Genomic DNA, 27,306 nt, shown 5'->3' on the forward strand with positions numbered 1-27,306 from the left:
TTTGCTTACCTCTGTTATATTGGTGGTAATCTGCGTTCTCTGTTAAAGACAAATACTTGTTTCACTCATGAAATCACTTTTTATTGACTCCAATGAAAACGCTACAATAGAATTTAACTGTTTCGAAGCAGCAGAGCAACTAGATTCAGATATAGACTTTTCGTCGGTAACTTCCATGGCGAGACTGATCAACCAACGCGTAGAGCGCCGCTGTTTATCCCAGTGAAGCCACCACGGGGCGAGCGCAAGGCGAGGAGGTCCTCATATCAACGGAGGAGAGATCACCTGTTAGGCGCGGCGTCGGCTCGGGAGCCACGGCACACACGACGAGCGACTTCCTTCTAGCTGCGGCGGCTGACGTCACCCGTCGTCATAGCAAAGGAGAGAGCTGACGTCAGCGCCGGTACTCTGGTGGGGCCACGGCATACGCGACGAGTGGTTAGACCTGGCGTAGTATTGCTTTCGCAATAATATTATATAGCTTTATGAAATTATGCCTATTGTGAGTTCGCTGGTAATCACTAAAGCGCCGTGCCTGCAAAAGATTGTAGCGCGCGTTTAAAAAGATAATATTGATATATTGGGACACATAATATGCGATCTATTCAACCACTCACTACGCAGTGGAACATATGCATGGACATTTAAAATGGCCGAAGTTGCCCGTGCTTATAAAGAGGGGGACGGATCCGACGCTTCTAGCTACCGCCCGATATCTGTACTGAGTGTTCCTAACAATACTTCCGAAAAAATAATCGCAAGACACACACATCTATTTTTGGACAAATATCTCGTGTTATGTCTACATCAACAATTAGTTCTGGCCAGTGCGTTTTACAAACACAGCAGTGCTCACACTAAGTCAAACATTAATTGCCGCCCTTCAATATAACAAATTCGCTGTAGCAGATTTTCTTAACCTCAAGAAAGTATACGATACCGTAGACCGCAATAGCTTACTTTAAAAATTACGTAAATATAGCTTCTGCAACACAACATTGCTTTTCTTACACAGTTACCTTAAAGGTCGTCAACAAATGGTAAAAATTAACAGCATCACTGCTTCTCTTCAGTCCATGCAAACAGGTGTGTCACAAGGTTCGGTACTAGGTCCGTTGCTTTACTTGCTATGCATAAATGACTTGCCACAATACCACTGCCGAAATGCTCATGTATGCTGACGACCCCGCCCTTATTATTCCTGGTGAAAATATTTCAGATATAGAAGAAAAAAGGACTACTGAACTAGCCAAAATTTCTGATTGGTTTACTGCTAACAAGCTTACCTATAATGCCAAGAACATTGTATGCATGGTATTCCATTCCAGAAATAATACTACTCCGCCTAATGATATAATACTACGTATCAAAAATTGCCCCCTCGATAGTACTAACTCGATCTCATACCATGGTGTGCTTCTAGACACCTGCTTAAATTGGCAGTTTCAGCTAGACACTGTGTGCTCTAAATAAGTTTCAAGTAGTTATGCCCTCGTGCAAGGTCGTGAATACTTTGACGTTTCAATACTCCTTATTTCATACTTTACTCTAGTGAACTGCCGCCATTTGTACCATGTGGAATCCTGGGGTTCGACAATAACTCCTACCATGAACCAGTATGATGGTTGCAAAAACGAGCTATACGTACGATAACTTTCTCGCGATACTGTGAATCAAGCAAACCCCTGTTGTCTATGCTGAACCTCTCGCCTTTTAATTTCGTACGGCAATTATGATTAGCCACATGTATTAACAATATTATGATACAACGAACCATTCCCTATTAAGTTACTCAGCGCACCACAACGGCACACTCGGAACCACACTTTTGGTAACTTAAATATCCCGCGAATAAAAATGCCTACGGTAAACAACTGCTACAGGATGCTGGAGCCAAGGCGTGGAATGGTATTCAACGTTACATAAGGAACTCGCAGAACTTGCCGAGAGCAAATAAAAAGTATTATTTCGAAGTTATTATCCCTGCTTCTTAAACTAATTGTTCTGTTCTCTTTTTGTTAAACCATGTACAAGTATTATTTCATCAGGCTTTCCTTGTTTTTATTACGAAGTGTTGCAATTTCCCTGCTCTCGTTGCTAACTTTCCGAAAGAACTAATAATAATGCCTGTACAACATGTTTTCATTTCGCAAATCCATGCACTACCATTGCTCGTTATTCCTGCATTTATTGCCAAATGTTGTATTCTTTGTATTCTTTGTTACTATATTTGAAACTCTTTACTACCGCTATTTTGTAGCCATTTCGTATATTTTAAAATGGGCCCCGTACTAGTCATTGTCTATGGGACCATACAGAGTGTGCGTATCTTGTATAATGAAATGTATGTGTGTGTAATAAAGAAAGAAATAAAGGTTGCAGGACACTTGAATAATGGTATTACAACGACACTCGCCTTAACCGGACCTCCACTACATACATAATATTTAAGAAATTAAGTTAATACATGAGGCTATTCTGAAATTCGTGATTAATTATTGTTTACATTTTATTTGTTCAATAAGGCAGACCCAAATGGCTGCCCAAGCAGGAGGGGCAGAACACATGAATACTTATGTGCATACACATAAACATGAAAAACGGACACAAATGCAATGCAACTTATGCAATGATCAGAAAAAAATGACGGCGAGGACAAAATAAAAAAGATGAATTGAAAAGACACTGAACGATTAAAACTTGACATACATTAGAACAGTATCAAATTATCAGTATCAGTATTAGGTTTCGCTTAAATTTTTTTTATTACCTATTGCTTATATCCTCCCAAACTTTGCACAATATAGATAATTTTATGCCTAGTTTAGATTGCAGCACCATTTTGCCAGGGTTGTACATCTGAAACAGATTTTTTATGGTGGACCGAAAACTGAATATGGCGTTGCGTGATCTTGCTGTGAGCTTCCTAAATAATGCTTCGCATTATCATTTGTCTGGGCCAATCAATTTGTGCGACGTTTGTGTCACTTCTTTTCTCTCGGTGTTTACAAATTTTTCTTGAGACAGTAGAAGGCCTAGGCCTGAATAGGCCACAATATACAATAATATTCACCGTCGTTGTGTTTCCCTCTCAAAGCTCACGGATGCCCGAAGATTTTCGACTGTGCGGTTGTTTGCCTTATAAGCGGTGGGGAGTTCGCTATATGCGGTAGAAACGTTCCATATCACTGCTATTGTTACCTGAAACTTGGACCAGGTGAGTTACTGCTTCTAACGCCTAATCTGTCCAGTATACGTACTATCACATAATTAAAGATGAGAGTCAAATATACTGCTTAGCAGCGTACTTAAAATACTGGTAGTGGATACCACACCAACTTCTGAAGCCACAATTTTACGATTCTAGTTCGTCGGGGCTTCAATACATTTTAAAGTCATAATTTAAAATGTCAGGTCAGTTCATTATTATATGGAGAATGATTTAGGTAGCCAAATAGGAAATCTGCCTGTCTAGGCTAAGTAGAACCCGTTCGAAAGCAAATCAAATGATATGCTGGAGTGTCTGGTACTAACATAAACAAACGACATTATTTTATAAAGAAACTTCGCTGCAGGTTCCTAGCGACAAGCAGATTCCTACACGGGACATCTTTTGTGGAACTGATAATTTTTTCTCAACATCAAAGATCAATGTCAGCTTAGGCCTAAGTTAGTACGTGCCGCCCAGGGGGAAAACATCGGATCGTTACCGTGCTCGCTATCAGGTGTGCAAGAGAAGTCATGAAATAAAGCGATGTTAAGGGTTTTCTTTTTTTTGCGCACCTGTAAGATAAAGTATATGTTGGTAAATTTTGCCGCTGTCTTAACCAAGACACCTCGTGAGCGTCCTTATGTTAGAAACCGACGCGATACTTCCAAGTCACGAGAGTGGTACCATGGTATCAATATTATATCAAAACAAAATTTATGAAACTAAAATTGTGAAAGCGCATGATTACTATATTACGAAATGTAATAAAAATACCTCATCATTGTAAAATAGAAGAAACGCAATGCAAATATTTCTGATCAGCAGCGCATATAAGGAGTTCTAGATAACAAATCAGTTCTGGTCCTGTCGCCTATTTACCAATTACGAAGCAAAGCAATTATTGTCGCAGTTGTAATTCATAAAATGTGTGTATATAACCGAAGGTGAGAAGGCAACCAATGAAACCGTCCTTCCTACCACAGCTGCTCCGCCCACAGCAACGTCTACAACGACTGCACCACCTTCGACAGTTCGGCCTTCCGACTATGTTCGAAGTAAGTACCATTAAGTCTTACAAGCACACTCATTGCAACATCTCGAATTGCAATATGTAAGTGTAGGACGAGACCCGATAGCTGGATAATTCCTTTAAACAGCTTTATAACAATGGTTCAGTAAACTTGCAGATAGGCAGTACAATAATCCAGTTGACATCAAAGCAAAGCTAAATGCAAACACATACACATTAGCATGTTTTCATAAAGGACGAAATCGTACAGGTTTGTAGACACCAATTCTGGCGCCTTCCGACACACGAACCACTTAGTTATATTGTTCAAGCACATTGCTCATGCTTCTTAAAGTTTTAGATCGGAAGTTTCAACTTGAGAAGTGCTGCTACAGAGAATAGAAAGAATAAGCTTCCAACCGTACTTTTATCGGTTCTACTTATTTTGCCCAACTTTGTAGAAAACAGTGAAAGTTGTCCCGCCAGCTCTCATTGTATATTTTATTACAAATTTGCTTTATTGCCCCCCCCCCCAAACAGACGCAATAAACTAAAAGAAACTGCGAATTTCTCAATATTAGCTTAACTGGTTATCGTAGTAACTGGGCGCTAAAGCGTCTCATGCCAAACTTGTTCCCCGCGATGCACACAGCTGTTTATCGAAACATTGTTCACCTGGGATTGCAAAGCAAGAATGGAAACTTCTAGTCATTAGACCTCATTACATGCAGAAAAGCTCTTGTCATTTGTAGTTGTAATGCAGCTCAAGGCACCTAAATATGGTATAACCTGTTTACAATTCAAGAGACCTTACATGTAGCTGAAATGAAGGTGTCAAGCGACGAGCCATGTTATTTCGTCGTTCCCCCACAGTGCATATAAAAAACAATGCCACCAGCTATTTCGCTCTCCTATATTATTAGCGAAGCCTATCTTGGCGCTCTGCCATCATCCACGAAGCAAGCAGCCTATTGAAAGCGGGAACAGCGAAGAGAACCGAATGCCACAAGTTAACAAGACCGCGTAACTGCTAGAATGGCAAAGTCTACAAGGTTTTTGTTTCATGCACGCCTACCTACAGCATCATGCTCCGTGTCTTTCATGATACCAGCGATTTAAATGTGCACACGCCAGCTTTCTAAACAGTAATCAGGCGCCTGTTTAAGCCCATCTACTAAAAAATACTTTTTGCAACAATTTAACATTAATCCGCAATTCTGTTTCTCGAATTATCATATAGCTAACGGTTTCCTCATTCCATCAAGCCAGGTCGTTACATGGTACGCTTAACAGTGTTGCGCTTTCCTTGGCACTGGATCTTTAATCAATTAGGTGATTACGTAAAACTACCCATTATATCCTCTGGGCTCTACATAACGTGCCAGACTTCACTCCTTTTCCTTAAGGGAAAGCCACCAGCTCTCGATCAACTCATATTTCTGTATTCCAAGCATGTGACATGCAAAAATATTCTGATTACACGATCGGTGAACCGATCTGGATGAAATGTTTTCCGCTGAAGAGCAGAATTATTTTACCAACCGAAAGAAATAAACTATCAGTTTAGGGTTTCAAATATTTTGTGAAAATTGTAAATCAGCGGTAACCTGCAAGATATTCAAATACAAACTGTGCGGAGTGCCTAACTCAGCACCAACAAATTATGCTGATCCAATGCACATTTTGTCATTCGTGTGAAGCGTAGCTTTCTTGGACGGGTAAATAAATACTTAGAAAATAAATGTAATGAGTACAATATCTTGTGATCCTATGCAATTTGTGAACTCATTGAATGTTGTTGCTTATGGTGTACAGCATTCACAAGCTATTGCTTAATCTATAGAGCACTTTATGCAAGCACACGCTGCAAAACGCTCAAGGAGTGATGTCACGAGGTCAAAAGTAATGCTCGGTGTTTTTAATAGAATAGTGGTGAGAATAGGTGCACGCAGAGAAAACTACTTCGTCAAAGTGAGTGGTAGAGTTACCTGTTGCTCGTCTGTTTAATTCCTGCATGTGTGGCGGAATGCAAACTGGCGCGTGCCTTGTCATTTCAGTACGACAACATCGTAAAAAAATATCAGTGCTCATATTCCCCGTCGCGCGGCCAAGTGGCAGCGTTTCAAACGGTTGCACGGCAGTTGTGTCATAACAGCAGGGAACAGACTGAACGAACTGGTGTCTTGCATCTTCTGTAGCCTGTTCTTGTGGATGGTGGTGTTGTTGACTTTGGAGATTGGTGACACGCGGCGTGTATCTCGAGAACTAGGAGACGCAACGAGAGAAGCATTTCTCCTATCAGCCATCTTGCGCTGATGTCGATCAATTCGCCTGGCTAGCGTAAACCTTCTGGTAAGCCACTCTTCCACCTAATGAATTACATTCAGGCTTATTTTTTTCGTAGTGGTGTCAGCACCATTTCTGTTGCACTCGTGCGTAGGGATGAGCGCAACATGCATACAATTGGAGGTTCCGTCACATCAAGCTCACAAACCCGCAAGCTGTCCACAAGCCACTTAAGACGACGTCCAACCACTTTCGCATCATCACTGGCGTTCCAGCGTTCGGACGAGGAGGTACAATGTATAGGTCACCAAACCATACCTGTGTTGAAGACCTACTGAATGCAAATCATTCGGTTCCACTCCGGTGAGTGCTTTTATCCAGTGTAACCATGCGTGCACCAAGGGTCTCATACGGGGGGGCAAAGTTCCGCTTAAAACTAGCTGAAACCATAGAAAAGCCCTCTGCAGCCCGCGTCGGTGCTATTTACCGTTGCAATCGCCTTGTACATGAGGAGAGGATTCCGACTGAATCAGTCATTGCCGCATTTGTGGGCACATCGTGTCTGTCAAAAATGACGGTGCGGCCTCTTGTCTTCCATGTAGGACCACTCGCATCACACGTGCCATCCAACGACACAATCGTTGGAGATTTAGGCACAGTGCAGGAGGATTTAAGGCTAGGTTGCGTTGACGCACTTGTGCACATGGTCGCCCCCTCATACAAGCTTTCCGCAGAATCTCAAATGTTCTGCCTATGTAGGGGAACACAGCAAGCACACTATTTGAGCTAATCAGCTCGCGCTGAAAAAATTCTTAATTTTCGAAGTAATGCGCCGCCGTCGCAGCTCCCGAAGATATTCAATTGCAGTCGTGGAAGACAGGGCCTTTGGATAATGTGGTGTTACAGCGCGCAGTACTCCATGCATGAGTATTAATCTTTCGGGAGCATTTGACTATTCTGTGACAAAAGCGATGGCTAAAGCTATGATTAAATTGGTATCAAGCCTATCCGAATGGTTGACACAGATCATTTGCAGTCAGAGTATACAAAAACAAAAACGTCTCCCCTTCGTCCGCAATGCGAATCGTCGACGGCTGTAACAAATTATTGCACAGCTATAAAAATAAGGATAATAGTTTCAAGGGCCGTATCAACTTAGATTCATTATTACTTCAACAATTCAACAAGTCAAGGAGATGATTGACGATGGCGCCATCCAGCCTTCAAACAGTCCGTGGTCGTCACGGGTTGTCCTGGTAAAGAAGAAGGTCTGCACTCTACGCTTCTCTGTCGATTACAGAAGATTTAACGTCACAAGGAAAGGCGTCTATCCGTTGCTGCACATTGATAACTCTCTCTACCGGCTATGGCGAGCCACGTATTTTTCCTCCCTTGAGTTGAAAAGTGGGTACTGGCAGATTGACGTATACGAGCGTGGCCGGGAAAAAACAGTCTTCTTTGTCACTCCTGATGGACTTTACGAGTTCCCATTACTTCCGTTCGGGTTGTGGTCGGCTCCGGCAGCTTTCCCACGGATGATGGACACTGTGCTAGCCGACCTAAAATGGCAAACGTGTCTCGTCTACAGGTTTGTGTGCGTGATGTGTGCGTGATGTCATGCGTCCGTGATGTGTACATGTGAGTGATGTGTGCCGCGTGTGCCAGCGGGAATGGGCCAAATGGGCCACCCTGACGCACAACATATGCGATTGAGCCAAGTTCCCCGATGAAATTTCGACAAGTACGAGATGCAACGACAAGTACAAAGCCGCCGCAGCCGCGACTCGCGGCTACGGCGGAGTGCTACGACCACGGAATCCAAACCTGGGCCGTTCAGCAGGTGTCGGCGGCTTTTGAAAGACAAAGGCCGAGCGAAACCCACGGAACGTTGCCCATCAGGACGCCCGACCGCGGGAGTAACACGCGCTAGAGTTGAGTAGAAACCACCCGCTGAGAAGATTTCAGGGCCCGCGTGGCGGCGCCATTGATACCTTCAGGTAGCACGTGTTGGTTTATTGAGCAGTTGCTATCACCCAAAAATATCCCGCACTCGTGACGCGTGTGGCAGAATGGATGTTCCACATCCGCCGCCAAGGTTTGCAAGTGGTGGCGCTGGCCAACACTCCCAGGGTTACTTCTTGTGGTAACACATAAATACCCTAGAAGCGGATGGCAAAGGGGCGCCGGCGGTAGCTCAATTGGTAGAGCGTCGCACGCGTAATGCGAAGACTTGGGATCATTCCCCACCTGCGGCAAGTTGTTTTTCATCCACCTTCACTTCCATTAATTTATCATTTCTTTAATGCAGTTATTAAGTAGAAGTAATGTCCCGTGTTGTCCTTGGTGTATTTGCTTGTTGGCCTCTTATTGTTAAAAAATCGGACCCCTCGGGCGCGCATCGTCCAAATGAAACACGCAATATGCTTGTGGCAATATATATGTATGTTGTCAGGAAGTTGACCAAGACGGGCTAGCCGAAACAGAACAGCCTTCTTTTAATGAAGGCCGACACCCAAAAAAAACCCCGGGCACAACTGCGCCCATCGTCGTCTTCTCTCTGGCGATCGGTGCCTGCAGTGGGCAGCTGACTTCTAGGATCTGGACTCGTAGTCGGCAGCTGACTTCGCTTCATTACTCCCCACGTGAAAAGCGATCGCCCCTGTCGCTGATCGGATGGTGACAGAGGGCGCGTGAGAAAGTCTATGAGACGGACACGTATTCTCGGCCATTGTACGGTTAGATCCGCACTACGTAGAAAATCTCGGCTCGTGGCCGTCTTCTGTTCGAGCTCATAGTAGTACTCTGAGGGACTACCTCGTAGTTCACGTCGCTGAGTCGCCTGACGGTTTTGTACGGGTCAAAGTATCTACGCAGTAATTTTGCCGACAGCCCGTGATGACGGCAGGGTGTCCAGACCCAAACGTAGTCGCCTGGTTCGTACTGGATGTTCCATCGGCCACTGTTGTAATGGCGGGCGTCAGTACTCTGCTGGAGGCGTGTGCAGATGCGAGCAAGCTATCGAACTTCTTCGGCCTTCTGGACGATGTCGTCAGCATTGTTCCTTCTTTTTTCGTTGTCGACCGGGAGCATGGCCTCTAAAAGTGTTGTTACGCAGCGACCATAAACCAGTACAAATGGTATAAATCAAGTGGTTTTCTGTACAGGCGTTTTCTATGCGAAAGTCAGGTATGGTAAAATTTGGTCCCATAACTTGTGCTCTACGTCAAAATACGTCGAGATCATATCGGCGACAGTTCTATTGATGCGCTCCGTAAGACCGCTAGTTTGTGGGTGATAGGCCGCAGTTTTCCGATTATTGGTGTGGGTCAATGTGACGATCTCCTCTATTAAGTCACCATTAAAGGCAGTCCCTCGAACAGTTATTAAGACAGAAGTGGTCCCGTGACGTAATACGATTTCATGCACAAAGAACATGGTGATTTCTGTGGTTGTTCCGCGGTGTATAGCTTTTCTTTCTGCGTACTGCGTTAGGTAGTCAGTTGCGACGACTATCCATTTGTTGCCTGCGGACGACGTAGGGAATTCACCGACAAGATCCATTCCAACCTGCTGAAACGGTGCTGGAGGAGGGTCCAGGGGTTGCAGAAGATCAGCCAGTTTCAAAGTTGGAACCATGCACCACTGACAATCACAGCAGCTCTTCACGTAGCGCTGAACGGACGAGAACAGCCGCGGCCAGTAATACTTGTGGCGTATGCGCGCTAACGTCCTGCCGAAGCCTAAGTTTCCGGCACACGGGTCGTCATGACACGCTTGCAACACTTGCATGACACGTCATGACACGCTTGCAGCACAATGAAACTGCGACCACGAGAAGGTACGTTTATTGGATGTTTTCGAAGCTCTTTTTGTAGAGAACTTTGTTGCGGAGACAGTAAGAGGACAGTCCTTGTTACACGGGTCGTGGGACAAGAACGTCGGCTACTTGGTGGGATAGAATGAGGGAAAGCATTGTACTGTCTGCACGTGGGAGATCAGCCATCTCGACAGTGTCTACTACACCAAGAAACTGGAAGTATTATCTAAATCACTGGGCTTCAAAGGTATAGGTGCATGTGAGAGGCAGTCGGCGTCGCCGTGCTTCGGTCCGGATCGATAAACCACTGTGACATCGTACTCCTCAAGGCGGAGGCTCCAGCGAGCGAGGAGGCCTGAAGGGTCCCTAAGACTCGCAAACCTGCACAGTGAGTGGTGGTCACTTACTACTCGAAGGTTGGCCGTACAGGTAAGGTCGAAGCTTGCCTATGGCCCAAACGATGGTGAGACACTCCTTTTCAGTCGTGGAATAGTTGACCTCGGCCTTTGTCAGACCACGGCTTGCGTAGGCTACTACCCTTTCGGCGTTGTCTTTCCACTGGACGAGTATGGCACCGAGCCCCACGTTGCTCGCGTATGTGTGGATTTCTGTGTCAGTCTTGTCGTCAAAATGCGCGAGTACAGGCGTTGTTTGCAGTGGGTTCAGCAATTCTGTAAATGTTGCTTGTTGCTCGACCGTCCACTCGAAGGGTACATCTTGGAGTGTTAATCTCGTTAATGGTTCAGCGATCCTTGAAAATCCTTCGACAAAATGACGATAGTAAGCACAGAGACCTAAGAAGCGTTGAACTGTCTTCTTGTCAGTTGGACGCCGGAACTCTGCGATGGCAGCTAGCTTCTCGGGGTCTGGCTGAAGACCGCGGGGGCTGACTACGTGTCCGGGAAACTTGAGCTCCCGAAGGTCAAAATGACATTTCACAGGCTTGACAGTCAAACTTACTTTGCTGATGGCGATGAGTACGTGTGTGAGTCATTCTAGAAGTTCATCAAACGTCCTCAAAAACACCACAACGTTGTCTAAGTAGATTAAGCACGTCTGCCATTTTAGTCCAGAGAGAATGGCGTCCATCATCAGCTGAAATGTGGCAGGTGCGGAACACAGGTCGCATGGGAGGACTTTAAATCCATATGATCCGTCAGGCGTCACAAATGCTGTTTTTTTGCGTTGGCGCTCATCTACTTCGACCTGCCAGTACCCTGTCTTAAGTTCCAAAGAGGTGAAAAATTGGGCGTGGTGTACAGTCCAGAGTGTCATTGATGCGTGGCAGGGGATAAACGTCGCGTTTGGTGACATGGTTAACACGTCGGTAGTCTACACAGAAGCGTAGGGGATTGTCCTTTTTTTACCAACTGGACGGGGGACGCCCATGGACTTATGGACGGCTGAATCACGTTATCAGTGATCATCTCTTGAACCTGGCGCTTTATCACATCCCTTTCCGTAGGCGAAATACGATACAGATGTTCACGAACCGGGCGTGCTGACTCGTCCGTAGGAACCCGATGTTTCGCAACGGAGGTGCACCGTACTTTAGACTCGGTAGAGCACCAGGCAGAGAAATCATTGACAAGGTTGAGTAGTAGCTGTTTCTGTCCTTCGGATTAGCAGGAGTTATTCTGAATGCGATCGCTCAGGTTGACCGCTTCCAAAGAATTGGTCGAAGCACTTCCGAGTGAGGCGACCTCAGTGAGGGCAGAAATTTCATGCAGGAAAGCGACAGCTGTGCTTTGTGGTAAGTGCTGATAATCATTACTGAAGTTGGTCAGCAGGACTAATGAGTGTCCGTTCTGAAGCTGGACGAGGCCCTGTGTAATGCAGATGTTCCGCTCAAGCATGAATGGAATGTTTGCCTCAGCGATGCCCTCATAGCCGTCGAATACGTCGCACGTTACCAGGGTCAGTAGGCTGCATCTTGGCGGTACCGCTATGTTTTCATCGACGGTGCACAAGGCGCCTTCGGTGTGGTTCTCGCTGCCAGCGTCGCTTGCAATGGCTTTCGCCGTAGAGAACGTCACACTCGATTTTTCCAGGTTTATGGCTCCATTCGCCTGTAGAAAGTTCGTTCCGAGTATCAAGTCCCTCGAGCAACTGGGCAGAATAATGAAGACCCCGACGTACGTGAACCCGCGAATAATTACTCTACCTGTGCGTCTGCCCACGGGAATTAGTGTATGACCTCCAGAAGTACGGATCTGTGACCCAGTGCACTGTGTGAAAGCATTAACTTTAACGCAAGCTCTCTGCTCATAACCAACCTGTCAGCACCAGTGTCAAAGCGGCGACGTCTTCGTCTATGGTAATGAGTATTTCCGACGTTATACCTCGTCTTTGATCACCGGAATGCGCCTGAACATCGTTTCGTTGTCGTCGTTGTCGTCATAATCGAAGATACTTGATGCGCTCGGCGTCAGTGGCCTCACCTCCTGAGATCGCTCGACTCAGTTTTCCGGGTTCATAGGGCTGGGCAAACGAAGCCCACGAGCGTCTCGACGAAACATGGGACAGAGACCCACGAGTCAATAGGTACACAGCATGTAGACGCTGCCAGCTTCTCCGCAATGAAAGCATAAGGGCCTGAGGTCAGGAGCGCGTCAGACATCGCTTTTCCGGTGCCTCGACTCCTCCATGGACGATGGATTGCAACGCCTCAAGCTACTTCCGTTTGTTCGGTGGGGCAAATGACATATGAGGGGCCGTACAGCGACGGTCTCCGTACCGCGTCCGCATAAGTCATTCAGACTGACTCCCGCTATTGGGGTACGTCGTAGTGCTCAGAAGTTTGGATGAGTTGCTTTATCTCGTCGCGCACTAATTCTGCCACAGAAATTTTTGCTGTCGACGCGTCGGTTCCCGGCAGTTTCTGGAGCTCTTCTCGTACGACTGCCCTGATCATTCCGCGCAGGTCCTCGAGGTGGTTTCCTGAAGCCATGATAGGGAGCCTGTCCGAAAGTTCAATCACGTTGCGCTCGTATTGTCTGGTACGCTGTCGAAGGACACTTTTCATTGCTGTCGCGTCAGCAAGGAAGTCCGCAACTGTAGTGCTGGATTTTGAATAAGCCCAGGAAAAAACTCTCGCTTCACGCATCGCATCAGATAGCCGACTTTCTTTTCTTCGGCCATTGAGGCATCCACATGTCTGGAAAGCTGAGCAATGTCTTCACCATTCGTGGTGACGCTTGGAATCTTGCCTGTATTGCCAACTCCGCTCTCACTTTCCTGTGCGTGTTGGAGTATACGGCGCTTAGCTGTCGTCGAAATTCGTCCCACGAAGACAATGCCGTTTCATGGTTATGAAAACATTTCCTCGCGGAGTCTTGGAGCGCGAAGTAAACGTTGCGCAGCTTGCGGTCTTCGTTCCATCCGTTGCATTTGGCGACTCGCATCCAAATGGTCTAGCCCATTTCCACGTCTTCAGTGGCATCTCCGAGGAACACAATCAGCGCCTGCGGCTGGTTGATGATGAACTGTGCCGGCATAACAGCCGCAGTATAAGGTGGTGAGCACGGGTTCATCGTCCGGATACGCTCGCGAAAAAGACTGTGCTCAGGTTGGAGCCCCTGCAGACGGCGGTTGGTACGTACGTGCACAAGGGTAATCTCACCCGGAATACTCACAGGAGACGTGTCAGGGGTACACTGCGTCTCTGTAAATGGTAGCATGTAAACCACCCCTCCACCAGTAAAATGCCAGGAAGATAACTAAGAGGAGCTCGCCGAAACAGAACATCCTTCTTCTTTTAATGATGGCCGACACAAAAAAAAGAAAGAAAACTGGGGTGTAACTGCGCTCTTCATCGTCTTCTCTCTGGCGATCGGTGCCTGCAGTGGGCTGCTGATTTCATGCAATCGGGACTCTTAGTGGGCAGCTTACTTCGCGTTAACATTGACACGTGTACTTATGTTTATCGGGCGACCACATTTCGCCGCCTAATAAATCTGATCACACAGCGCGGGACGCGCCTGCATGTATCTGAAGTTTCTGGAAAGTTATCGATGCTTCTATCCGCTGTCTGTTGTCGCCGAAGCTTGTGTTATCTGATTTCATCGCGTGACGCGAAAGGTTTAGAACTTTGTGGAAGGCACGTGGGTCCCAACGATTAGTCTGGAAGATTCGATGACTACTGCATAAAAGACGACGCGCTGGACCTGCTGTTCAGATTTTCGACGATCGCCGACCGTGTTCGCCGCTATCGTTGTGCTATAAGTGTAGCCTGTCTTGTGGGCACAGGTTCGCCCAATAAAAGTTAGTTTTGTTGTTCGCAGTATTGCTACTGTGTTCTTCAACACCACCACCACGTGATAATAATAAACGGATGTTTAGTGTCCGGAACAGGCGGCTAGAGCAGTAATTCGAGCAGCGCTCCGAACCGTAGCTGCAGCGTCGTCTTGCGCTGCAGCTGTTGCTGGTGTGCATCAGCGCGACGTCGGAAAAGCTTCCGCACGATGCAGATAAACCCACAGCGGCGTGAGGAGGAATGTCGGTCCCTTCAGCGACCACTAATTTACGGTGATGTTCGGCAGAATGGTATAAAGGAAGGTCGCGTAAAGGAGAAAGCTCAACTTCTGCCAGCTCGCCGTCGATGATGGCTTTGTGTGGTGAAGGAAATCCTTTTCAAGAATGACGTCAAGGGAGAAAGATGGCAGTACTATGAATTCATGGATGTGCATAACCTCCTAAGTTAGAACTCACGCCGTATAAGCTGCTAACGACTGAGCATGCTGCCCTTTGCGGTACGGAGGGCTATGAAGGATTTCAATCACACCACAAACAGATGCTGCAGTGTTCAATAGGGGAAGGCTTGAGACACCTTCGACAGAAGCAGCTATGGCGTTTTACGGAGAAAAGCGAGAACTTGAACGCTCTGGAGCCATCGAACGTCGTGCCGCATCAACTGCGGCGTTTAGTTTTCCTATTTTGTAGGCTGGGGAAGACGACGTATTAGGGAGAGAGAGCGCCGACATGTTGACAAAGAGCGTTGGTCGAAGGAGGCATGATGATCAGGAAAGGAGGAGCTACAGGATGCGACTGATGGTACACTGGCACACTGTCGGCAATTTCCGCTTTGATTTCCTACCGAAGAGTGGCTGATAGCCAAGAATCAAGACATTGCTGGCGCTGCTGCTGAGCAAGCTGCAGCAGTGAGATCTGCGGAGCTACTTCTTTGCGTATGAAGGCCTTGATGTGCGCAAGTAGCATTGACTGGTCCGAGATGACAGCTAGGCCTGCGAGGCTCGTGTCGTTTCTAACCACGCGAGGAGGCCAGGTCCGATGCTCCGGAGTTCGTGGTAGCCCTGACACAACTTAATGAGCGCCTTTACAATGCTCGGGTTTTTCGCTAGCTTCATCTGAAAACCGTCCTCGTCAATATTTTCATAATGTGCTTGGTTTTGTCCGACTCGAGAGTGGAGAGCTAGAGATCATGATCAATATAACTTGTTAACGACCCACCGACGTGCTGTGCCTACTCTCGCAAACGCTTTTCGGCGCAGAACTGCCCGACAGTTGGTCGCCCACACGCTTCTATAAAGGCGACCTTCAATGCGGACCAGGTTGGAAAACCTGCCTCGTGGTTTTTTAACCAGAGATGATCTACCTTATGAAGTGAGAAGATAACATTGTTGACTTTAGTGGCGTCATCTCATCGGGTGTGGACGCTCACCCTATCGTTATACGATAGGGTAAGCCAGTCCTCCACAACAATGCCATCGCTTCCGCTGAAGACCACCACGGGTAAGGCACACCGCAGCAGATAACAGGTGGAGGGGGTGTAGACGGCGGGTGCACAATTCCAGCATGGAAGCTGGGCCGTTTACCCCGCACCTCCAGCAATTAAAATGAGGTCTGGTTCCCACAACAGGCGGTCACAGCAGTTCTATGTATATATATATATATATATATATATATATATATATATATATATATATATATATATATATATATATACTACGGTTGTCTAAGCTCTCCCATCTCTTCTCTACCTCTACCACGTAAAGGCCTTCCCACACTTCACCCGCAGGTTTTTTTCTTCCATATTAGCACTCCCACTGTTAACCTATTAAGAAAGCCCCCGCTCGAAAACTGCCTACACCGCAAGCGTAAACTGGTTCGAAGCTCCTGAAGGCACTGCCGCCAGGAAATATGTGGGCCCTAGCTTACCGGCGGCTCAACTTAATCTTCACTGTGAATATTCACCCATAACCCAGTAGCCAACTATTCACGCTACAAGGTTCTGTGATTCAATGTCTTAGGCAAGGTTGTCGGGTACGGATCGCTCATCGTGATCATAAATGAGCGCCACGTATGTGACGTGCTGTGCATCCGCTGGGAAATGAGGGTGAGTTGTTAATCCGAGCAGATAGTGTGGCACCCATATGAAATTTGTTCTTCAGAAATATGTCTTTGGAGACCTGGGATTCATCCGGTCTGCGCAGGTAATGGGACAAAAATTCAAAAAAAAAGACTAGAAAACAAACAAAAATGCTCACACCTATCTAATCTTGCATAATTTAAAGCGAGGTATTGTTTTCTAACACTTCCAGGATTCCCTCACCAAAACTGTCTTGCGGATTAGCTCATACTTCCTTTATTTGTTTACCGAATGCCTGAATTGAAGATACCCCCCCCCCCCACTTCTGTACAGCAACTCGCTGCTGCAACCAGTAGGCCGCATTCGGACTTTCGTTTCCTTAATTACAGTGAAGCAAAACCGGAGCGCTTGCACTACACGCATCATGGTCAATAATCAAGCAAACATATACAAAATAAAAGAGGTTAAAACAGTCAAGAGAGTCACTAGAACGCTCGAATATATGTAGTATTTGAATTATTTTTTCCTATTTGAGATGAACGCCGCGTATTGATGATAATAATTTCTGCACTAGGGCACACACCATAAAGTTCTGAGAAATGTTTTTTCGCACAAGCCAAAAAGCTGTTCATACAGCTTTTAGCTAAGATACACGGCGAGGACACTCTGGAAAATCAAGAGAATTTCAAGGTAAATAGAAAAATGGGAACCGGCAAAGGGAGGGGGGGGAAGGGGAATCGGGCGGTACACCTAAAATAAATCAGAAGAAATTAAGAAATACAAGACCCTGTAACAGTTGTCACATTTGCAAGTGTGTGCTAGAACACATGCGAGCGCACCTTTACGCGAAGGAGGCAGGCATGAAACAGGCAAGTGTATAATAGCATTGCAGTAACAGTTTGCTAAAGCTCGCTTCTCATAGATTGCAATATGTGTGTTCGATCTGCATAATCCTTTATTTTACTTATGTTAGATCAGGTGTGTCCCAAGGGCGGACCTGTATGCGAACTATATTGCCAGCTTGAAGGAAGCCCCTTTGGTTACTGCCTTCCGGGAGAACGTTACTGTCACTGCGTTAGCCCGCAATTGCAAGGTAAGTGGTATATGCCAAATACTTTGTTTCGTGCGCATTACGTGGTGAAAGCAAACATATTCGGGTAAATTATATTTATGGTTGGTGCGCAGGATCAGACATTACCATCAGTCTTACAAAGTTATTTTACGGTGAAACTGCTATCCTGCCGGCGTTCATTAGCAAGAATGTGGACCGATCCCAGCGGCAGTGCAAGGAGTAACGACTCCTGGCAACAGTGCGAAGCATTTAGCGCTCCCCGCATACGTTTCCCGGAAAAGATTACCGTTGCGCAATCTGCCGCAGGGATAGCAGCTTGCGACGTAGGGAGTGACGTCCCTTGCCTTTCCCATATAAGAGAACCAGCGTGACAACTGACTTCAATGTTCTTTCAGCACCGCTATAGGCGACGGTGTGCTGTTAAAGTTACAATTACTACCATTGCTTTAAATTACAGATAGTACCATTACTCTAAAGCAACAAAGTATTATAATGTTACAACACTTGTTGCTGGGCTAGTTGGTTCATCATATACCCCGAACTTAAGATGCAACCAAGCGCGGAGAACGGCTTGAAGGATTAAATTGTGGGGTTTCACCTGCCAAAACCACGATCCGATTATGAGGAACGCCGTAGTGGGGGACTCCGCAAACTTGGACCAGCTGGGGTTCTGTAACGTGTACCTAAATACACAGGCATTCTGGCATTTGGCCCGCATTGAAATGCGGCAGCTGTGGCCGGGATTCGGTGCCGCAACCCAACACCATAGCCACTAAGCAACCACAGCGCGTGCGGCAAAAAAAAAAAAAACATTTCGGACGGGAAAGCGCGTGACTTGCAACGAGTTTATTGAAAGCAGACAGGATCATACTTATAGGCGAAGGTGGCCAGGTGGTGGACGTACGCTTTCGCACAATACTCAAGCAAGTTTGCATAATTATCCAATCATACAGTGCAAGAACTGTCGTTCAGTGCTACGTGAAGCCACATATGTATCGCTGACGCAGACGTCCCGTTTCTTGTTGATTAAATAGGCCTCCATTAATTCCTGGGCCTGGGAATCCTTGCTTTTTACCAAGAATGTGGATATGGAAAAGTCCTGGCTCACACGTGCAGGAATCGCAGTGCATAGGCAAATGTGCAATAATCTTATGCTTAACAGACAGCTCGTGTGCCCTTGCCTTAAAGTTGATGCAACGGCTTGTCTGGCCGACATGTACTCTGCCGGAATTAGGCGGAATTTAGCACACCACACCGACTTCTCAAGTGACACACAGCCTTGTATGTATTTTTTTTAACACAAAGGGTCAGCTTATGTGGGCCCGAAAAGCGTGGTGACAGGCCGGAACGCTTACATGAAGCCAAAAACACAATAGGTGCTTTGTACCTGCTCGCCACTTTCTTCAAACCGTGGGCCACATTATGTATGCACGGGACAACATGCGGCCTTTTTTCCACTAGCGGCTTGCCTTTCCGCTTACCCTTGAATTAATGAAGGATGGTTTCTGTCACTGCAACCGTCCAGCTGCTCGTAGCCGTGCAACCTCACAGTTAGAGCCTTCCTGCCTTTTTTGAGAAGACCTCACCAACACCGCCTCAACACTCATGGATGCTATTGCCCTTTTAGGAGTATGAGCCGAGTCACACGGTAAAGGAGAGCGCTTTGCGTGAGCACGGGCAGTACTACTAACAAATGTATCGTTCAGAAAAAATAGACTTAAATATAGAAACTGCTGTTTGTTAGGTAAAGGAAGCTCATGTCTAAAGGAAAGCCCTTTGCCATGTTGTGCGATTAGCGCTAAGACTTCTTACACTGTTTTAGTGGTCGTAGTACAAAGGTCAGATTTTAAAGTCACCAAAAAATCGTCCACATGCCAAAAACATTTTGCAGTTTTACGTCCTCATAGGCAAAAGCCAAGTCTCAGTCAATACAAGATCAAAATGTGTTAAATAAAACTGGCGTGACACGAACCGATGCAAATACCCTTACGCTGAATGCAAACACGGTCATGATACGAAAAACGAGCGAAATAAAGATAAAATTTTATCGAAGTCATAAAGTTAATTACACATGCCTTCATCACTCTCAGAAGAGAGAACATCATTTTGTTCGATGCAGTCCCGAACTATCGGAAACAGTTCTGCATATGGGACTGCGTAAAGCAAATCTTCAACATCCACTGAGCAGGCAATCCCACCGTCCTTGCTTTCTTCTTTCTTTAGAGATTTTCCCCGCCCTTGGTTGCGTCTTAGTTTCGGGGTGTGTGTTAAAGCATTACATACCCTCCCTCAGCAGTTGCAGTGGTAGTTCTCAACAGCTTCACTAGACAACCAATTACACAGGGCAGGGATGGCGAGTCAACTTCTATGTTAAATATTTTACTTGCACCCAAGAAAAGAACATTATTGACCACGTTGCTGTTTAACTGGAATCTAAATCGGTTGATGATGTCTGTAGCACGGGGATGCATATTAAGAATTCTGTCCAGTTTTGTGTTGCGCAAGTTATTGCCTCCAGAGGTGTGCGAAGAAATCCCACAAATCACTGGGTCATTAGGAAAATTATTCATTATACATTCTCCAAACAAAAACACTCATCCCGAATTAAACGGCGAAAACTAAAGGAAGTTCTTTCAAAAAAAAATAGAGCTAACCAAAACTATATCATAAGGAGCCAAATATCACCAAGGATGGCACAGGGGAAATTACTTGTACTTAATAATTGAAATAAAGAAATGACAAATAGATGTAAATGAATGAAAAGAGAAGTGGACGCAGGTGGGGGAATGAACCCACGTCTTCACATTACGTGTGTGATGCTATTACCAAATGAGCTACCACCGCGCCGCTTTCCCACCCACCTTCTAAGATGTTTATGCTTATGTACTTGCGTGAAGCGGCCAAGTTCGACGCTTTCAGAGTTTGTCCAGCTTAGAAGATTTCATCAGCGCACTTTACATTCCCATTCACCTTTTGTTAGGACCCATTCCTCCCCTGTTTATCTTGGGCGCTCGATCCTTCGTGCGGAAGCAGTGGTGGCTGCGGTTCAGCGTGACTTGACATCATGACCCCATTCATTCGCTAGTCGTGCTGCTAAGCTACCATTGTGGAACTGCCGATTATGAGTGGTACTACTGCTGCCTTTGTGGAGCGACCGGCCATTCGAAATGCTGAGCGTCCAATGCAACCTTCCAGAGGAACGGGGTGATACGGAGTTTCCGCATTGCTCTCGTGAGTCGTAGTTAGATTAAACGTCGTCGATGAAGGTTTTGAGTGCGCATTTGGTGCCTTGACGAACGGAAAATGGAAATAGCGAAGACCATACCACCGAGCAGCTCGCCTCGGCAAACCAGCCACCCTCCTATGATGCCGCCCCACGAGATTTCGCAGCCAATTTGTGCAACAATTCTGCAGGAGTAGGCCCGGCACGGTTATTGGACGTTTTCAAACACTCTGTGGTTGACAGCAGGTTTTAGTGGCGTCCTTGTCGCACGCTCTCCATTCCATGCTCTCAGAGGATAATAATTATTGCTTTCGCATCACGTGGGGAGGGCCTATTTACCGTGAGCCTTTGTTTAATTGTTGTGGCTATGCATCAAGGTCACTACGTGACGCTCGCTCTTAGTTCTTTTCCATCCTCCGTGTTTGATGCTCACGTTCAGCGCAAGTGACAGCAGGTGTAGTTTCCAACAGTGCCACGGCTGGAATTGCGCATCTACACTTATGGCACATATATGTACAGTGTAAACTTATGGTACAGGTACAGTGCAAACTGGACCCAGTCTGGTCAACCTCCCTGCCTTTCCTTCTTCCCTTCTCTCTCTCTCTCTCTCTCTGTGGTACAGTGTAATATGCGAAACTAGGTTCGAGTACGAGGACCAGACCGTACATTAGAACTTCTCAGCGTCGAGCACATTGTTGCTACATTTGGGCCATCGGAGTGCTCTTGGCGTGCATCCGGGCCCGCCTTGCTTGCGATAACCGATAGCACCCGGCTTCCGATAATGCGATAACCACTTTGCTGGGGCTCGTCGAGCGGCGTTCTGGCAACAAATGGGGCATTTTTGCGTGGTTCGAGGGCAGGGGTGCTTCACTGCAGAACCCCAAACTGGCAGGTACTATTCAAGCCGCCCTACCATGCCTAATGCGTGTGCGAGAACGGTGGCGAAAGCCAGAAGGGTCTGCATGGTCTGTATAGGCTGCGTTACAATTTGTTCCAGCAAACACTGTAGCCTAGCCTGCGGTCTTGTAATAGAGCTTGTTCTGTGCACCAGTCCCTTCGATTGGAACACGAGCACGCCTAGACATCTTTCGTCACCTGCAGTTCAAATTCTCACGCCAAGGGTTATCGTACAGTTAATGTGAGTAATGAATCGAAAAATTGTCATCCACCCGTATCCCTCATGAATCTCCAGAGGAAACCCATACATGTTTCTTATAAACAAAGCTCCGTAGTTGAGGAAAAAATCGTTATGGGCGGAACTTGAACCGGAGACATACACCTTGCCGGGGCGGTCGTTCTGCCATATTACAAACCAGAACGCTAGCCGATCGCTGCTCGAAGGTGAATTATTGAACAACGCGAAGCGCAGACACTAAATACGGCATATTAATGTAAGTTGTATTCGTCAGAAATGTAATAACGGTAAGGACATCAGCATTTCTTATGCGTAATTGTTGACGACGGCGAAAATCGCCTGGAGTATTCCAAATTTGATACTGCAATTAAATGCGCCAAACGTCTCAGCGAGCTGGCTTGCACTCGAGAAATTTTCAAGGTTGTTCTATTCACCTACTGAGGGGACATGCACTCATGGCCTAATGATTACAGTATCGGGCGGCTACGTCATCTGTTCGAATCCCGCTTTCATGGAATTTTCTTTCAAGTTATATATGCCCGAAATCTCGGCGACCAGCGATATTTAGGGCACAAATCAGCACACATTTTTCATCTGCACAATATTCTGGATCGGCCAGTGAAAGCGGCTAGATAAATACACCTGGTACGGAAAACAGGAGCGAACTCGCTGAGGGAGATCTCGTCTTTCTGTGCAGATAACTCGGCTTGTTTTATTCTCTGTGCTTCAATGGCACTGCAAGTACATCCCTGAGTAGCATCGTTTCCTTCATGTCTTTAGCAGTTCGTTCAAACTTTTGCCGCCAGAATTTATTTCATAAAATATAGCGACTTGGTTTTGTTCTCAACAAATTCATTCGATCACTGCAGCACATATCCCATCGCATTGCTCGTCGTCATAAGGTATCCCGGCCACGGCGGCCGCATTTCGATGGGGGCGAAATGCGAAAACACCCATGTACTTAGATTTAAGAGCACGTTAAAGAACCACAGGTGGTCGAAATTTAAGGAGTCCTCCGCTGTGGCGTGGCTCATAATCAGAAAGTGGTTTTGGCACGTAAAACCCGTTAATTTAATTTTTAATTGTCATAAGGTAGGCATCCTATAGAGAGGTATAGTTGTTTAGCTTTATCGGGTGACCATGTTTCACCGCCTAACAAATGTTATCGCACACCGCACGATGCACCTGCATGTGTTGGAAATTTCTCGAATCCGCTGCCTATGCCACCGAACCTTGTGTAATCTGATTTCACGTATGTGTGACGTGAATGGTGTCAAACTTTCTGGAACACAGGCAGGCACCAGTGCTTACTCTGGAACCTTCGATGACTGACATATAAAAGCCGGCGCTCTTGACCAACTGATCAGATTTTCGATCACAGACTGCCTTCGCCACAGTCGCCGTTCTTTCAGTGTAGCCAGGTTTTGAGGGCACAAGTTCGCCCAGTAAATATTTAATTTTTTCATTTACAGTTTTGCTACTGTATTCGTCATAATAACTACCGGGGGCTACTATTGTGTAAAGCTAAATCATTTTCTAGTTTTCTAGCCCACACAGGAATTCAATTTGAAGTTGGAAGTTCGTTGTTTACGGCAATAGAATCTTATTGCCCATAATAAAGAGTAAAAGGCGGGTGTAGACTCCTGACTCGTGGAACCGCCTTCCTGCTGGAATAGCATCTATTAGTGATAGTTACTATTTTCGCAATGCACTATGCAGCATTGTATACTAATACTACACGCTCTTTTTGCATGGTTATTATTACTCACTGCATGTTGTTCTTTGCTGCCATTTGCATATTTTACCCACTGCCCTCTGTAATCAACTTGGCCTTGAAGGTGACATAAACAAATTAGATGTCTTTCCAGATGTGACAGGTCATGGCCCTTTATCAATCTTTACTAAAAGCAAACTCTATATTTTTGTGTCATCACGCGCCCCTCATCATCATCAATCTCAACAGTGCACAGCCAGAATGTTCTAGTTCTGCAGAAGCCCGGTACTTTCGCAGATGGCAATCGATGTTTTCCTAACGCAATCTGCGCTTCCTTCTACTGTGCGTTTAGCTTCTGTGTAGAGCCGCGTCATTTCGTTGCCATTTATTCCACAAGCAATGACCTTGCTACGTCATTCTCACATTGATAGCGATAATAATTGTGTTTTTTAGTGCGGGATTTCAGTAGACAGCTAATTTTAAGCTTATACACCCGGCGACAAAATTAAACGGACCACGGTATCTCCGAAAACGCTCAGTTCGCGAGCAGCCTGTAGCAGTAGCCAGTTTTTACTGGCTACTCCTACAGGCTGTGTACGACAATGTTAGCCTATTCTAGTCATCATCTCAAACACAAATACCAGACGGCGTTCTGAGCTTGCGGAGATATTCGGCCTTTTCTCAGATTTCGTGCCCCGCAATATTTTGTCGCCGGGTGTACTCTCATTTTTCTATATTTATGCATTTTGCCTTAGCCGCACTTCGTTGTCTCCCCATGACTCGTAAATATGTTCTTCTTCGTATGTGTTTGTGACGTCTTTTTGCAGCTTGTTGTTTCAAGGGAAGAATAATTATTGCAGATCATATGTACCTCTTGAAATCTATGTGATCCGAAGCTTTCGTAAAGTTATTATTCAAATGCTAGAAATTCGCCCGTTTTATTCTTAGGCATGTATGTAGCAAAAATAATACAGGCGCGCTGTCATGTGCTCCCACGCAGCCGCGCTACGTAATGCGATAGTGCGACGCACGCGGCGATCATTTGAGAGAGCTCGTTGGCGTTGACGCAATAGATCCAGTCCCGGTAACGGCGGCCGCATTTCGATAGGGACGAAATGCGACCAAACCCATGTAATTAGATTCAGGTGCACGTTAAAGAATCTCACGCGGTCCAAATTTCCGGAGTCCCCCACTACGGCGTGCCTCATAATCCGAAAGTGGCTTGGGCGCGTAGGACACGATATCTTATTTTTGAAGTATAAGTGCGATTTTGGCCTAAACTAAGGCATATGTGACCTAGCATGAGCTGCTTTAAGATGAAGCATTGATCAGGAAAAAAATATTCCAGCGAACAAGCGCAGCGAATGAGTAAAGAGCGAACGTGGGGAGCAGCGGGGGAAGAAAGTCGCGAGAAGGATAGAGGAGGAAGATGGTGCAACGGCACCATGAGTGGGAGAGCGGAGGAGGAAGATGGGGCGAAAGCGTGAGAGGAAAAACGTAGTGCGGTGACGATGACCAAGAGATTACGCTAGAGTAGCGCGCATCGTCGGCGAGGTCTGTCGGCGTCGGCTGTGAATCGCGCCCACGCGCTTTCTCTCGCGATCTCCAGGTTAGTCAGGCAGTCGCTCCACACTTCGCTCCGTCGGCAACGTGCCGCACGATACACATTATCCGTGCCAGTCAATACATTGCAAAAGGAAGACACGTATAGAGGGGAATTCAAATTTTGCATTAGATAGTATCGTATTCATCGGTGAAATAACTGACGGTTACGATACTCAGTCAGTGTTGGAAACCATGCAAAACGACAAAAAAAATGATACAGATCCGACGCACATCCGAATCAACGTGAAGCAAAGCTTTAGGGACATGTCTAATGAATTTTTATAGAAATAAATGTGACGTGTAACTTTGATTATGCAATGATTATCTTCATTCATTGTAACCTTATGCATGCAACTGATCTCGTGAAATTTTCATATTTATGCACTTCATGGTTCACAGGCTCTGCCGAACCAGACAGATTCAGATACACAATGCGAGATGTCTACTGTATGCAACAGTGTAACAATGGCAAAAGCAACCTGATGTTTGGACGACACACTCCTAGCTAAATTTTAGACTTATATACCCCTTCCTTGACAGCGGCACATCCTGCTGCGCTCTGCCTTCGCTTTTTCATCTTTCGCTGTGCTCGTTCGCTCCATTATGCCGCCGCCGACGCCGACCCTCGCCACATGAACGAGTTCCTGAGTCCTGCGCTCTAAAAATATTTCAGTGCGATTCCACTCTGTGAAGTATTGCCACTGAAGCTGTGTATGTGGGCCCCTTAACGCCTGCTGCACCTCCGACGTGGGTCACTCCTGTATTGCACAATCTTCGGGTTCGGCCCACTTATGGAGAGTGCTTAACGCCTGCTTCACGTCCGGCGCGGGTCGGCCCGCCATTGCACCCTCTTCGGGATCGACCCACGTACAAGCACTCTCCATAAGTGTGCCGAACCCGAAAATTGTGCGATACAGGAGTGACCCACGTCGGAGGTGCAGCAGGCGTTAAGGGGCCCACATACACAGCTTCAGTGGCAATACTTCACAGAGTGGAATCGCACTGAAATATTTTTAGAGCGCGGGTCTTAGGAACTCGTTCATGTGGCGAGGGTCGGCGTCGGCGGCGGTATAACGGAGCGAACGAGCACAGCGAAAGATGAAAAAGCGAAGGCAGAGCGCAGCAGGATGTGCCGCTGTCAAGGAAAGGGTTCGCTCCGTTATGCCACCGCCGACGCCGACCCTCGTCACATGAACGAGTTCCTAAGACCCGCGCTCTAAAAATATTTCAGTGCGATTTCACTCTGTGAAGTATTGCCACTGAAGCTGTGTATGTGGGCCCCTTAACGCCTGCTGCACCTCCGACGTGGGTCACTCCTGTATTGCACAATCTTCGGGTTCCGCCCACTTATGGAGAGTGCTTAACGCCTGCTTCGCCTCCGCCGCGATTCGGGCCGGTATAGCACTAACTTCGGGATTGGGCCTGGTATGGGGAGTACTTTTGCTTCACCTCCGCCGCGTGTCGGTCCGGCATTGCACTATCTTCGGGATTGGCTCATGTATGGGGAATGCTTAACGCCTGCTTCGTCTCCGCCGGTGGTCGGCCCGTCATTGCATTATCCCCGGGTCGGCCCACGTATGGGGATTTGTTTTTTGCTGACAGACGAAAAATTTCCTTGGGTGGTAGAGGTACACTGCTTCCCTGTAAAATCACCGGCGAATACTATACCCCCTAATGCGAAATTTCAGCGCAGTCCTATAGGTGCTTTTATTTCGCGATATATTGTCTGGCGCGAACAATCTGTCTCGTGCGGCAAGTTGCAAACGGAGAGAAATGAGGCGCGAATGCAAAGCTAATCTGGAGCTCTGGAGATCGCGTGAGCCAGCACGTGGGTGACGCATTGGCGCGATTCACAGCAGCCGCCGCCGACAAACCTCGCCGGCATCGCGTGCTACTCTGGCGGCAT

General features: G+C 46.6%; 1 protein-coding gene across 2 annotated transcripts in view; it reads left to right on the forward strand.

The window, feature by feature from the left end:
* The window catches only part of LOC142563140 (uncharacterized), a 94,251-nt gene that overhangs the window by 60,590 nt on the left and 6,355 nt on the right, over positions 1–27,306 (forward strand). For both annotated transcript variants that reach the window (XM_075673686.1, XM_075673685.1), the window contains exons 5-7: positions 3,098–3,217; positions 4,195–4,266; positions 17,625–17,744. In XM_075673686.1, coding sequence (XP_075529801.1) covers positions 3,098–3,217; positions 4,195–4,266; positions 17,625–17,744 — 312 coding nt within the window. The remainder of the gene's footprint in view (positions 1–3,097; positions 3,218–4,194; positions 4,267–17,624; positions 17,745–27,306) is intronic.

This window comes from Dermacentor variabilis, chromosome 11 (assembly GCF_050947875.1).
Source record: "Dermacentor variabilis isolate Ectoservices chromosome 11, ASM5094787v1, whole genome shotgun sequence".
In the NCBI taxonomy this organism is placed as follows: domain Eukaryota; kingdom Metazoa; phylum Arthropoda; class Arachnida; order Ixodida; family Ixodidae; genus Dermacentor; species Dermacentor variabilis.